This window comes from Pseudorasbora parva, chromosome 6 (assembly GCF_024679245.1).
Source record: "Pseudorasbora parva isolate DD20220531a chromosome 6, ASM2467924v1, whole genome shotgun sequence".
NCBI lineage: Eukaryota > Metazoa > Chordata > Actinopteri > Cypriniformes > Gobionidae > Pseudorasbora > Pseudorasbora parva.
Genome location: NC_090177.1, coordinates 6,196,526 through 6,209,982, shown reverse-complemented (window position 1 = coordinate 6,209,982; position 13,457 = coordinate 6,196,526). Strand labels below are relative to the sequence as shown.

The window sequence follows — 13,457 nt, the reverse complement described above, 5'->3', positions numbered from 1 at the left end:
ACTTAATATAAGACCCTTTTATAAGCACAAAAAGTTTAAAACATGCATGTAAATAAACCCGTTTATAGCCCTTTAAAATATATAATTAAACTTTTGAGTAGTATCAAAGGCAAACCACGGTAAATACCACATGATATTATCATCACTATATGAACTGAAACAAACATAAATCAAATCAAAAATAAAATGTTATTTTTTTACTTTAGTGTTTATTTATTCGAGTCAAAGTTGGTCTGCCAAAAATCATCATCATAAATATTGCTCAGTGGTTTAGTTTAATGTAATTCAGCAAAACCACAGAAAGAAAATGTTAATGCTTTAAAACTATTAGGAAGTTTACTAATTGTATACAGAAAGTAAGTACGAACATTTTTAGTAATGCTTATATTAACAGTCATGCATAAATAACATGCACACGTCCTGAAGATAGTTTCTTTAGTTTACATCAATGAATAAAGCAAAAAAGGGCTTTTATTAGCGATAGTAGAGACTGGGACCTGTGCACCTCTGTTAGAAGTGAAATATGAGTGTATATTAAGGAGGTGAGAGTGAGGAATCAGATAAACCAACACATGCAAACGTACCCATGATCTGCAGCTGTGCCTTCATAGGTAAGCCATTAGTGGGACCTGCTTTAGCGACACTGCAGGCCATGACATAGAGCTACGCTGAGACCTGCAAACACACAAACACAGATATTAATAATGCACACTGCAGCTTATTCTAATCGAAACTGTTTAACGCACACATTTGTGCCTCTTTCAAATGTGATGGACCTGCTAGGGGTGACAAAGTGTCAGACAAAGCAATATACAGTTCTGCAATTTACTTCATAGATGTTTTTCATAGATCTGATGCCATGAGTCTCGAAATACCAGCAAAAATGCTCATTATATCAGTGTGAGAACTTGTAAACCTACTTTTTCTATGACAGATTTTTGTTTTCGATATGTAAAAATGAATAGTTCCAGTAAAATTTAACCACGTTCAAAAGGCACATTAACATTTCTGCACTTTTATGAAGGTAATGTTTTGTAAAGAAGTCTCTTCTGCTCACCAAAGCTGCATTTCTTTGATTGAAAATACAGTAAAAGTTGTGAAATATTATTACTATTACCAATATTAAATAACATATTTTTTATGTGAAGGAAATATTGTAAATGTGATTTATTTGGGCCCTGTGAAATCAGTTTCCAAATTTTTCCAAATTCTGTTTTTTTTATTATTTCTAGACCCTTTTATTAATTGTATTAATCCAGAAGTGAGTCTAATAGACCCTTTCCACATTTCCGGGTTTCTCAGAAGTAGAAGTCATTGTAAGTTGGGTTAACTTTGATAGCGATGAATGAGAGAATACACTTAACATATTTTGTGTTCCCATTTGCTCAGAATAGCTGAGGAAAAACTCCACAACAGTGATTTCACAACTTTCATAAAGAGGGAAAAATAGAGTGAGATTGATAACGGCAGTGAAAAGAGAGAAAGATGTTATTTTTACCATCCCTCCCATAGACCTGTATTAGAAACTCCCTCACAGCAAGTTGTTTATTGTAATTTGATGCGAAAGTTATAGAATACAAACTATTAGTGTTATAAATGTACATATAGGTCTTAAAAAATGAAAATACAAAAAAAACGTTGCAGGATTTATAATATCGATGACCATTATAACGCGTCATCCGTCTGTGAAAGGGGTCCACTATTTGAAATCATGAAAGAGCTATTTTTTTGTTGCTGCAAAAGTTACATTTCTAGGGCCTTTCGAGATACATTTTTATCAAATTTAATTTTCCATTACATTTTTTTTAATCAAATTCTGTTCTCCATTAAAAAAATTCTTGATTGATTATTTTCTTGAAAAATTTCAACATTTTCTAAATTAATTGCTTTCGTCATTGTGAACTGCGCTGTACAGTAAATGTATTTGTTTATGACGGGATTCTGTCCACGTTTGCCGCATCACAGAAATCATGCGGTCATAAACATGCAAAAAATTAGTAGAATAAAATGTGAAATGTCATAAAATTAACATCTCTTCATTTTTAGGAAGATAATGTTTTATACATTACATTTTTGTCCTAAATTCTGCTGAGGTGTTATGGAGCCTAAATGTATTAATTTAGTTCATTTAATTTAATTTAATTTAATTTTAATTAATTAGTTAATAAATTTTTCAGGATTTCATTTTAATTATTTAATTACATATTAATAAACAAAAGCATTTCTGATTATTTTAATTCATTAAAAAATTTTTTTTTTTTTTTACAATAATAGGGCAATATGTTTTTTACATTTACATTTAATCATTTAATCATTTAGCAGACGCTTTTATCCAAAGCGACTTACAAAAAAGGGGAGAGCAATAGAAGCAACGAAACAAACAAGGCCAACAACCTGTAAGAGCTGTAAGAAATCTCAGTTAATTAGCACAGTACACAATATTATTATTATTTTTTGGACAAACAAACAAAAATTAATGGATAGTTAAGTGCTATTCTTTATTGGTCAGGTGCAATTGGAAGAGATGTTTCTTAAGATGTAAGATCTTAAGACACAATTTTTCTTTCAGAAATTGTGTCGTGTATTTCAATTTATCTTTTAAACATATGAAAATGAAACCCTTTTCTTTTTCTGCACAACAGAAGTTTACTGTTAAAATGAAAAAATGAAAGAAAATTTAGCGTACTGTGTCATGACACGATTTGCCATAAGTGTTATAGTGTTTTTTGTGCAAGATTAATCATAAGTGGGAGATTTAGTAGTGTTTAATGTTTTGTTATGCTATAGTTTAGAAGAGTTTGTTATGTTGGTTTTTGTAGGGTTTCCATCATAATGACGAGTGGAGCAAGAGACTTATTATATTTATATACATGTTAAGTGTTTTATATTGCTGTCCTCATTCAGCAAGGGCTTTGCTGTGTTAATGCTACCAAAGCATTGGGTTACCAATTATCAATGAGGCATTTATTGAATTAGCAAGTAAAAGCTCGTCAAATTTAATGTAAAAAAATGCAAAATGACATGGTATTTTTAAGTTAAATGTCAAATATTTCACGTTCAGAGCAATTAAAATCTGCAAGTTGTGCTTACTTAAACTTTACATTTCCTGAGGCAACTGATTGTTGCGTATCCATATTTAAACGGTTTAATATTCACAGGCATCAGTCTATATCGATTTAAGTGTTCTGAGTGACCTCAGAAAATGTTTTGACAAATGCCACATATACACACTGTAAACCCGAATAAGTTGGCAAAACTCAAGTTAAGAAATGTAAAGTTTAAGCGAGCAGACCTGGCATATTTTAATTGCTTGGAACTTTAAATATTTGACTTTTAACTTAAAGGGGTGGTTGCGTGCGATTTGACTTTTTTAACTTTAGTTAGTGTGTAATGTCGCTGCTTGAGCATAAACAGTATCTGCAAAGTTACAGCACTGAAAGTTCAATGCAAACGGAGATATTGTCTTTTAAAGTTACGGCAGTTTATTGCCTACAAAAACGGCCGGTTTGGACTACAACGAGCTTCTTCCTGGGTTGGTGACATCATAACCCCTCGCTAGTCTCCGCAGATGTGACTTCTGCCCGTAATGGTGAGAGGCGTGGCGTTTCCATGACAACCTGTGCTTGGCACTTCTGCCAATAATTTGGGCATCTAACCAATCTAAGACCATTGTGTTTTCGAAGGGATGGGCTTCATAGAAGCAGGAAGCAAACGAGCCAATCAAAGGACAGTGAATACAGCGGTGTGGAATAAAGGGAGAATAGAAGAAAAATACAGCATTTAAAATATTAAGACATGCTATACTGTGCCCCATAAACACAACCAAGCCAAGAAAAAAAAAACACGAACCACCCTTTAAAAAAATAGAAGTGGAAACTTGACTAGCTAAGCAGAAATGCGCTTCTAGAAGAATGGTCAAAAATTCCCATAAACACACTCCTAAATCTTGTGGAAAGCCTTCCCAGAAGAGATGAAGCTGTTAGAGCTGCAAAGGGTGGGCCGACTCCATATATCCGAACCCTAGGGATTAACAATGGGATGGCATTAAAGTTCATGAGCATGTAAAGGCAGCCGTCCAAAAACTTTTGTCAATTTAGTGAAGGACTATATCTGTTGTCAAACTAATCTCATGCTCCACTCATCATTATGATCGGAAAAAAGAAAAAAAAGCATAACAGAAACTTTTCTAAACTAGCATAAAACATTAAACACTACTAAATCTCCCAATAAACATTAATCTTGCAACAAAAAAAGCATAATATAAACACTTAATTTTGGCATTTACTGTCTCTTTTGAGTGTCTTGGCAAAGCATGTTGAGAAAAAGAAATCCCAACCCAATTTTTGGTCAATTTAAGTTAGTCTAAATTAAAAGAAACAAGTTCATAAAACTCAAAACAATGAAACCACTCAGATTACTTAAAATGTGTCAGTTTTGAGAGCTCAAAGGTAAAAGCAAGTTCAAAATACTCATAAAAGTTCATTTGATAGAACTAATGCGTTCAATTTGAGTTGGCTCTACTCAAACTAGGGCGGAAACGATTCCTCGGGTTACTCGAATAAAAAAAAAAGCTCTGTTTAGTCCATTTAACTACACATGGATGTTGCAGAAATCATTTTTTTGTGTAAGGACTCGGAGTATGTGCGGATTGTGGTTATATCCGCGCTTATATCTTTAATGAGACGTTATCTCGAAATACACCATTAAAATGTTCTCAACGCTATAAGCGAACAAACATCAGAACAAGCTCTGTGTGTGTAGGCCTGTCACGATAACAAATTTCACTGGACGATAAATTGGCCAAGAAATGATTAGGATAAATGATAATATTGTCGTTCTGAGACCCTTTTCATCTAAAATAATGATAATGACATAATAATGCAGGTGCATTTTTTCAAAGATCAATAAACTATTATTTCTAAAGACTAACATTGAAAACGGAAAACATTTAAAATATCAATAAATAAATCATTAATCAATAAATCATTAGGCTACAATAAATGAACAAAAGACCAAAAACAATCAATAAAATGGATGAAAACTGCAAGAGATGAGGTGCATATTAGGGGTGGCACAGTTCACAAAACACACGGTTCGGTTTCTTGTTTTTTTCTTTTAATCGTTAACACTCCAGAAATTTACTTTAGCATATGATATAACAATTATCAACAGTTTAAGGTACAGCATTAAATAAAAAGTTATATCTTGTAATCAAGCTCAAACAACTTGACCATCTCTGAGGAAAGCTAGGTGAGATTTTGATACAGCAAGAGAGAAGACATTGATGACATGCTTTTCATTTTTTTGGCAAAAAAGAAGACTGTGTATTGCTATTTCTACAGGACCTTATGTGCCTTTTTAGCCCACAAAGACTGAACTGAAGAATTAACTTGCATTTATCAAACTGCCAACTTCAGCCTCGTTTATACTCTGCGCGTCCGCACGAGCGCAAGGGTGCGCGCGGCAAAAATAACGTCAATGCAGAGTGCGCGAGACCCCGTTTCGCTTGGCACTGTGCACGTCAAATTTTGTAACTGCGTGCGGCTCCGCAACGGAAGAAGCACTAGCTCCAGGAGAAGCTGGCCGAGCATGACGTCTCATAACACCGGCATCCGGTCTGCGCATCGAGTATAAACATCTCCCCAAACGATCGGCGCGCGCAGTCAATGGGAGAGACGGGGAAAACAAACAAGTATGCAAATGGAAATTACCGCAGCCGGAAAATTGATCGCGCTCATTTTTTTAATCGTGCGATGAATTGATTTATTGACTATCGTGACAGGCCTGTGTGTGTGTGTGTGTGTGTGTGTGTGTGTGTGTGTGTGTGTGTGTGTGTGTGTGTGTGTGTGTGTGTGTTTTCATTGATTTGTGTCATTTAAATGTCCAACTCATATTTATAGCTACTAACTTAATAAAACAAGCTGTTACAATGATGAATGATTAGCTCAAAATGTAGATTTGAAGCTGTATATGCGATGTACTTGAATGACTTAAATACAAACTCATCTTTCGTGTTTGCTCACCTTCCAGCGGTTACTCCTCCGCCGTGTGAAGTATAGGTTGTCAACCCTAGTTTAGGTTATTTAAGAAATGTAATTTCGCCAAAGAAGATTTAAGGTAACTACTTCAGTGTAGCTAATATGTGACGATAGCATCGCGCTTACACTGAGAGTTTGAAGTTGCGATGATCGGGTGCGGAGGGATGGTTAGTTTGTAACAGCGGATTCGATGACGTTAGAGCTGATCTTTTCATCTCTAGTGTGCCCGTCTCTATTCTTGCTCTTATTTCAAGTTTCCTTCCTGTCCAATATTTTTTGTTTCTTACAAAAGCCACAAAGCCTTCAGAAATCAGTGAAGGCTTCCGTCACGTCTGCGCTGAAGCGGAAACATGAACGTTAAGTTGCACAACATAAATGCAATTTTTATGCATTATTGTTGTTTGCATTACTATTTATAAGTTTATTGGTTGTAGGTTTAGTTTTAGATTGTATTATGTTTACCTTTTTAAAGTAATTTGAAATTGACTTTTATAAAAAATATAATATGGCAATTGAATGCATTAAATTTGTTTAGTTTCAGTTATTAATGCATGCAATTTCAGCAATAAAACTGAATTTTTCCAAAAAGAAAACAAATTAGATGTTAATTTTAAGATACCCGTCTTATTTTCTCTTATATACAGGTCCTTCTCAAAAAATTAGCATATTGTGATAAAGTTCATTATTTTCAATAATGTAATGATAAAAATTAAACTTTCATATATTTTAGATTCATTGCACACCAACTGAAATATCTCAGGTCTTTTATTGTTTTAATACTGATGATTTTGGCATACAGCTCATGAAAACCCAAAAATCTCAAAAGATTAGCATATCATGAAAAGGTTCTCTAAACGAGCTATTAACCTAATCATCTGAATCAACTAATTAACTCTAAACACCTGCAAAAGATTCCTGAGGCTTTTAAAAACTCTCAGCCTGGTTCATTACTCAAAACCGCAATCATGGGTAAGACTGCCGACCTGACTGCTGTCCAGAAGGCCATCATTGACACCCTCAAGCGAGAGGGTAAGACACAGAAAGAAATTTCTGAACGAATAGGCTGTTCCCAGAGTGCTGTATCAAGGCACCTCAGTGGGAAGTCTGTGGGAAGGAAAGAGTGGCAAAAAACGCTGCACAACGAGAAGAGGTGACCGGACCCTGAGGAAGATTGTGGAGAAGGACCGATTCCAGACCTTGGGGGACCTGCGGAAACAGTGGACTGAGTCTGGAGTAGAAACATCCAGAGCCACCGTGCACAGGCGTGAGCAGGAAATGGGCTACAGGTGCCGCATTCCTCAGGTCAAGACACTTTTGGGCTGCAGAGAAGCAGCACTGGACTGTTGCTCAGTGGTCCAAAGTAATTTTTTCGGATGAAAGCAAATTTTGCATGTCATTCGGAAATCAAGGTGCCAGAGTCTGGAGGAAGACTGGGGAGAAGGAAATGCCAAAATGCCTGAAGTCCAGTGTCCAGTCCCCACAGTCAGTGATGGTCTGGGGTGCCATGTCAGCTGCTGGTGTGGGTCTACTGTGTTTTATCAAGGGCAGGGTCAATGCAGCTCGCTATCAGGAGATTTTGGAGCACTTCATGCTTCCATCTGCTGAAAAGCTTTATGGAGATGAAGATTTGGTTTTTCAGCACGACCTGGCACCTGCTCACAGTGCCAAAACCACTGCTAAATGGTTTACTGACCATGGTATTACTGTGCTCAATTGGCCTGCCAGCTCTCCTGACCTGAACCCCATAGAGAATCTGTGGGATATTGTGATAGAAAGTCGAGAGACGCAAGACCCAACACTCTGGATGAGCTTAAGGCCGCTATCGAAGCATCCTGGGCCTCCATAACCCCTCAGCAGTGCCACAGGCTGATCGCCTCCACGCCACGCCGCATTGAAGCAGTCATTTCTGCAAAAGGATTCCCGACCAAGTATTGAGTGCATAACTGAACATAATTATTTGAAGGTTGACTTTTTTGTATTAAAAACACTTATTTTATTGTTCAGATGAAATTTTTTGAGATAGGAATTTTGGGTTTTCATGAGCTGGATGCCAAAATCATCAGTATTAAAACAATAAAAGACCTGAAATATTTCAGTTGGTGTGCAATGAATCTAAAATACATGAAAGTTTAATATTTATCATTACATTATGGAAAATAATGAACTTTATCACAATATGCTAGTTCTTTTGAGAAGGACCTGTATTTAGTATTGCTCTTAAATAAAGATAAAAGTAATAATAATTCGATTACTCGATTAATCGATAGAATAATCGGTACAACACTCGATTACTAAAATAATCAATATCTGCAGCCCTAACTCAAACGAATTAATTATTTAGTTAATAATTTTCCACATTGCAGAAATCATAGACCCTTAATATGTAAAAATATTAATAGTCCTAATAAAATGTAACAAATACACCGCAGCATCTCTTTTATGAAGGTAATTTTTTGTAAAGAAAACTCTGCTCACCAAGGCTGCATTTCTTTTATTAAAAATACAGTAAAAATTCTGAAGTATTACTGCAATTTAATATAACTGCACTCTAATAAATGCTGGCTTATAAACAACCTAAGTTGGGTTGAATGTGGACAAACCCAAAAATTGGGTTGTTTGAATGGGTCCATTCCCAATTTCTGGTTGTCCACATTCAACCCAACTTAGGTTGTTTATAAGCCAGCATTTATTAGAGTGTTTTCTATAGTATTACACTTAAAACTGTAATTTATTCCTGTGAACAAAGCTGAATTTACAGCATCTTCAGTGTCACAAGAAGTGTCACTTGGCTTGCTCAGTTGGGGACACTAAAAATATGATTAAAGTTATTCAACTTATTATACAAATAAAATGTATGAATTAGGTCTTATTTAATTCTATAAACTTAAATACTGATCTGCCAACATTGTCGCTATATGATGAATTAAAATAAGCTGATAACATCACTGTTTTCTCCAGTACGACTGTACAGCCAAATCTAATTTTGTCGCAATATTATCCTGTTTGACACTGTGAAGCTGCTTTGACACAATCGTGATTGTAAAAGCGCTATATAAATAAAGTTGATTGATTGATTGATTGACATGATCCTTCAGAAATCATTGATATGATGATTTGATGCTCAAGAAACATTTATGAATATAATCAATGTTGAAAACATTTGTGCAGATCATATGTTTGTGGGGGGGGGTCATTTTTTATTAATATAAAAGGCATTTATTTGACATTGAAATTATAAATGTCTTTACTGCAACAATTTGCATCCTTAATTAATAAAAGCATACTTTTTTCATAAAAATGGTAGTAATCTATCCTTAAATAAACGTTTACTATAATAAAACCATGGTAATGTTCGTAAAGGTAGCTATTAAGTTACATTATTTAATTTTTTTCTACTTGTAGGATGTTTTTATTAATTTACTTTTTATCAAATTCAAATAAAATGAATGTATTTATTTAAATCACTTTAGTTACTTTTATTGTTCTCACATTTATTTTTGCACTGCTTTAACAGACTAACATATATTATATACAATTATTAAAGAAATGTTTTGACATTTTTTAGCTTTTAAATGATTTAAAAGGCTTAATTATTTAGAGGAACCATTATTATTGTCACCAGAAAGATGCAAGAAATAAAACAGTAAAACATTTAGTTTCTAAGTAAACTAGGTCAGATTGGAAGACTTTCACAAGACAGTAAAACATTATGTAATTTTTTCCCCCCGAGGACTATATGGCAACATGAAACAAATCAAGCTCACCATATTCCAAAATGATGAAACTAAATCCACAATCAGAGCAACATCATCTATTGAGGAGTGGAAAAATTGTGATTTCTTTAGCTTTCTTTCTCTCCGTGTTGTAAAGAGATCCCAGATTACAGGCGCTGTTGGCTCGATAACTTCTCCTCCAGTTACATCACAAAGCTTCACTCACGAATCACGATCAAACCGGGAGCTCACGTGTGTCTCGCACAAGAGTGAGATCTGAATAAACTTTCACTCGGGCTGATCTCTGGGTTAATTATTCATCAGTGATCGTGTGTCGCGCCTCAATAGCAGCCGACGGGCCGAGCCCAGAGGAGACACTATTATGATGACAGACGCTCCTTCATAATCTAAACGTCAGGAAAACCCAAGCTCTGCTTCTGCCTGATATTTGCTCTTAAAGGCAAAGTGTCACCTTCTCAACACCAACACTGTCTGTGATGTTCAGTCTTCAGAGGTTAATCATTTGTAGGTTTGTCTACCTGAAGAGTCAAACACTCTGTGATGCTTTACGTGACCTGACATGTCAACTTCTGACTCGGCTAATAGCGCGCGTTTGGGGGCGGGAATACCTGTCAGGAAGAGGAAGGGTGTGTTTGTTTGTGACGACAAAACCCACACAGAAGAACCCGAGAGATATCGTATATCAGAGATTTGGCACCTAGCAACTGCGCAGAACACCCTAGCAACCACATAGCAAGGCACTTTTTAAAACAAAACCTTCTCATTTATCTGTGAAAACACAACAATACTGCAGTGATGGTGATATCACGGTACTTTAGTTTATCACGTGGCTGTGACTGCATTATAATCCAATCGAAGTCTTAAACTGATTATTTTGATAAACGATTACTTTGATGATTGTTTGCTTGATTAATCAGATAATAAAGCCACATTTTCTGATAACACTTTATAATAAGGTTTCACTTGTTCTTTTACTAGGCCTACCGGTATATTAGTTAACAATGAACAATACTTCTACAGCATATTATCTTAGTAAACGCTAATCTTAACATTTAATACAAATATTTAGGTGTCTGTTAACATTAGTTAATGCACTGTGAACATTAACAAAACTCAATAAATGCTAAGAATATATTGCTTATTGTTAGTTCATGTTAGTTAATGCATTATTTATTTATTTATTTATTTATTTAAATAAAATTATTGAACACAGTTTAGATTACAATCAATTGATTAAATAATAACATTTACAAAATAAATAAAACTTTTGATTAAAATAAATAAAAATAAGAAATGTAGTATAAATATAAATGTACAACTAAGTAAATAAATAAAAGTAACTAAATAATTTGCTTAAAATAAATTAATACATTTTGTTAAACTATATAAGCAATATTAAAATAGATAAATAAAGCCATGTAAAATAAATGTGAAAAATAAAAGTTAATAACTAAATTGAATACATTTTGATTTAAATAAATAATAAATTCATATTTTTTTGAATAATTTGATTGAAACAAATATTACATCTAACTTAGGCCTACACCTACAAGTAGAAAATTAAAAACTACCCTTACAATAGTTTATTATAGCCAAAGGTTTTTGTTGTTTTGTTGTTTTTCTGCTTGATAGATTTCCATTTGTATACCCACAGATTTACTACAAACACCATGGCTAAACTATAGTATAGTGTAGTAAAACAATTATAGCTATCATGGGAAACCCATGTTGTTGTGTTTTTGTTTTTTTGTAGTAAAACCATGGTTAATTTTCATAAGGGTAAATATTATATACACTGATAATATACATTTTTCACTTGTTCTACATGAAAATATACAGTTGTCTTTTTTATTTAAAGGTTGATTCTATTGTGGGGGTCCAAGACATAAAAAGATTGAAAAGGAAGCATACCATCTAAATACCATGTTATATATCAAAGTGTCATACTATTATGTTTTGGATGACAACAGTGACTAATGACAAATAACAAAACGGTTTAACCGGGGGAATACCGCGGTATTTTAGCTAATGACAATGGAGGATAGGTGAGCAGCTTCAGGACAAACCTGTTTAGCTAGGAAATATTTAAATCCTCAAATGAGCTGAAACCAAAACCAACAACAAACTCGAAGCTGAACATCTGACATGAGGGTATATTAACATGCCACATGTGTTCATACATGACCCGATCATGACTGTAAACAACAAACCCAGACACACATTAGGGAGTGTCGTTTGAATCCCTCCGACTCTCGTTGTCAAACATGAGCTATTTATACGAGATACAAGTAGTCAATGTGATTAGTTAACCTGTCAACACGACTCAGTGTCACTATCACGCGATGTACACAGATAAGCAGAAAAACACACGGTAAACTACGACACAGCCTCGATCAGACGCCCGTCGCTTACCCGAATGTATCTCTGGGTCAGATGAGAGACGTGAAGCCGAACCAATCCGTCCTGAAATAGTTTATTACAGAATCCGTACCAAGCGACTCCGGCGGCTCAGATCAGGAATGAACTTCCGCCATCTTCACGGCAACACGTCATCAAAGACGCGGTCCTGAATCCGCCCTTCCAGTCGGTCAGAGTCCGTTTCCCCGTTACTCCACCCGGCGGCGCTCGGCTGCCCGGAGAGCCGGTTCTCTGTTCAAATCTCACGACGGTTTTGTGTTCACGGCAGATGTTTAGTACGAGAACGAGTACAATCTTTCATATCTACTAATATTGTAGATTCGTTTGTGTCAAAAACATTACATTTTTCTAAGGATTTCTATATGTAATGCTTTTTTTTTTTTAAAGATCCTCATCTGGTAATCATAAACCACAGTGATTCGTTCATACGGATTATTGCTGAGAAAAGTAACAGCTATTCTGGACTAGGCTAGGCTACCTGAATAATAAAATTCAGGACATTTTGAATGATTAAAAATTACCATTAGCTAATGTAACGTCCCTATGACTCCTAGATTTGTTAATCTGGAAAGCATCTGCTTGGTGAAAAGCATCTGAAGCAGCAGAAAGCTTCTGCTGCTGTGCTGTGTCTTAGAATAAGCATTTTTAGAAATATATTCTAACGTCTTCTAAATGTCTATGACATCTAATAGGATCCGTCCTAGAAAAATGTTGGGTTAAAAATCACTCAAGCTGGGTTGAAAATGGTAACCCATCAATTGGGTTGTTTTAGCCCATAAATTGGGTTAAATTTAACCCAGCTGTTAAAAAATTACTATATGGCTGGCTTAAAATGAACCCAAAATCCTAAAAATCAGACACATATTACTAGCGGCAACAATAATAATCAAAAGATTAACATTTATTAATAAGCTATTTAATAAATGTTTATTTTTTAAATTATTATTCATTGCATGTATTAATAATGTTCATAATACATTTCCATTAATTTAATTAATTTTAAATTCATTTCCAACATACTTTGGGTTCATTTTTATAGCAAGCAATACAGTAATGTTTAGTTTAGTTAAATAAAACTACCCACATTACAAACATTTAACCAAACCTCTGGATTAAAACAACCCAATCGCTGCATTTTTGTCCATTTTCAACCCAACTTGTTTTTAACCCAGCATTTTTTCGAGTGTATTACAGATGTAGATGCAGCATTAAATAGACTTCTCCGAGATGTACTTGTGCTGGGTTAGTTCAATCACTGTCTGCTAAT

General features: G+C 34.7%; 1 protein-coding gene across 2 annotated transcripts in view; it reads right to left on the bottom strand.

The window, feature by feature from the left end:
• Window positions 1-12,338, bottom strand: part of itchb (itchy E3 ubiquitin protein ligase b) — a 42,643-nt gene extending 30,305 nt beyond the window's left edge. Inside the window, exons 1-2 of one of the 2 annotated variants that reach the window (XM_067445509.1) lie at window positions 12,185-12,338; window positions 585-675 (exon numbers count right to left, since the gene is read on the bottom strand). In XM_067445509.1, the coding sequence (XP_067301610.1) occupies window positions 585-654 (70 nt within the window). In that variant the 5' untranslated portion in view covers window positions 655-675; window positions 12,185-12,338. Of the gene's footprint in view, window positions 1-584; window positions 676-9,802; window positions 9,964-12,184 lie in introns of those variants that run through there. The other variant, XM_067445510.1, reaches the window with a different exon arrangement.
• Window positions 12,339-13,457: the final 1,119 nt, after the last annotated feature.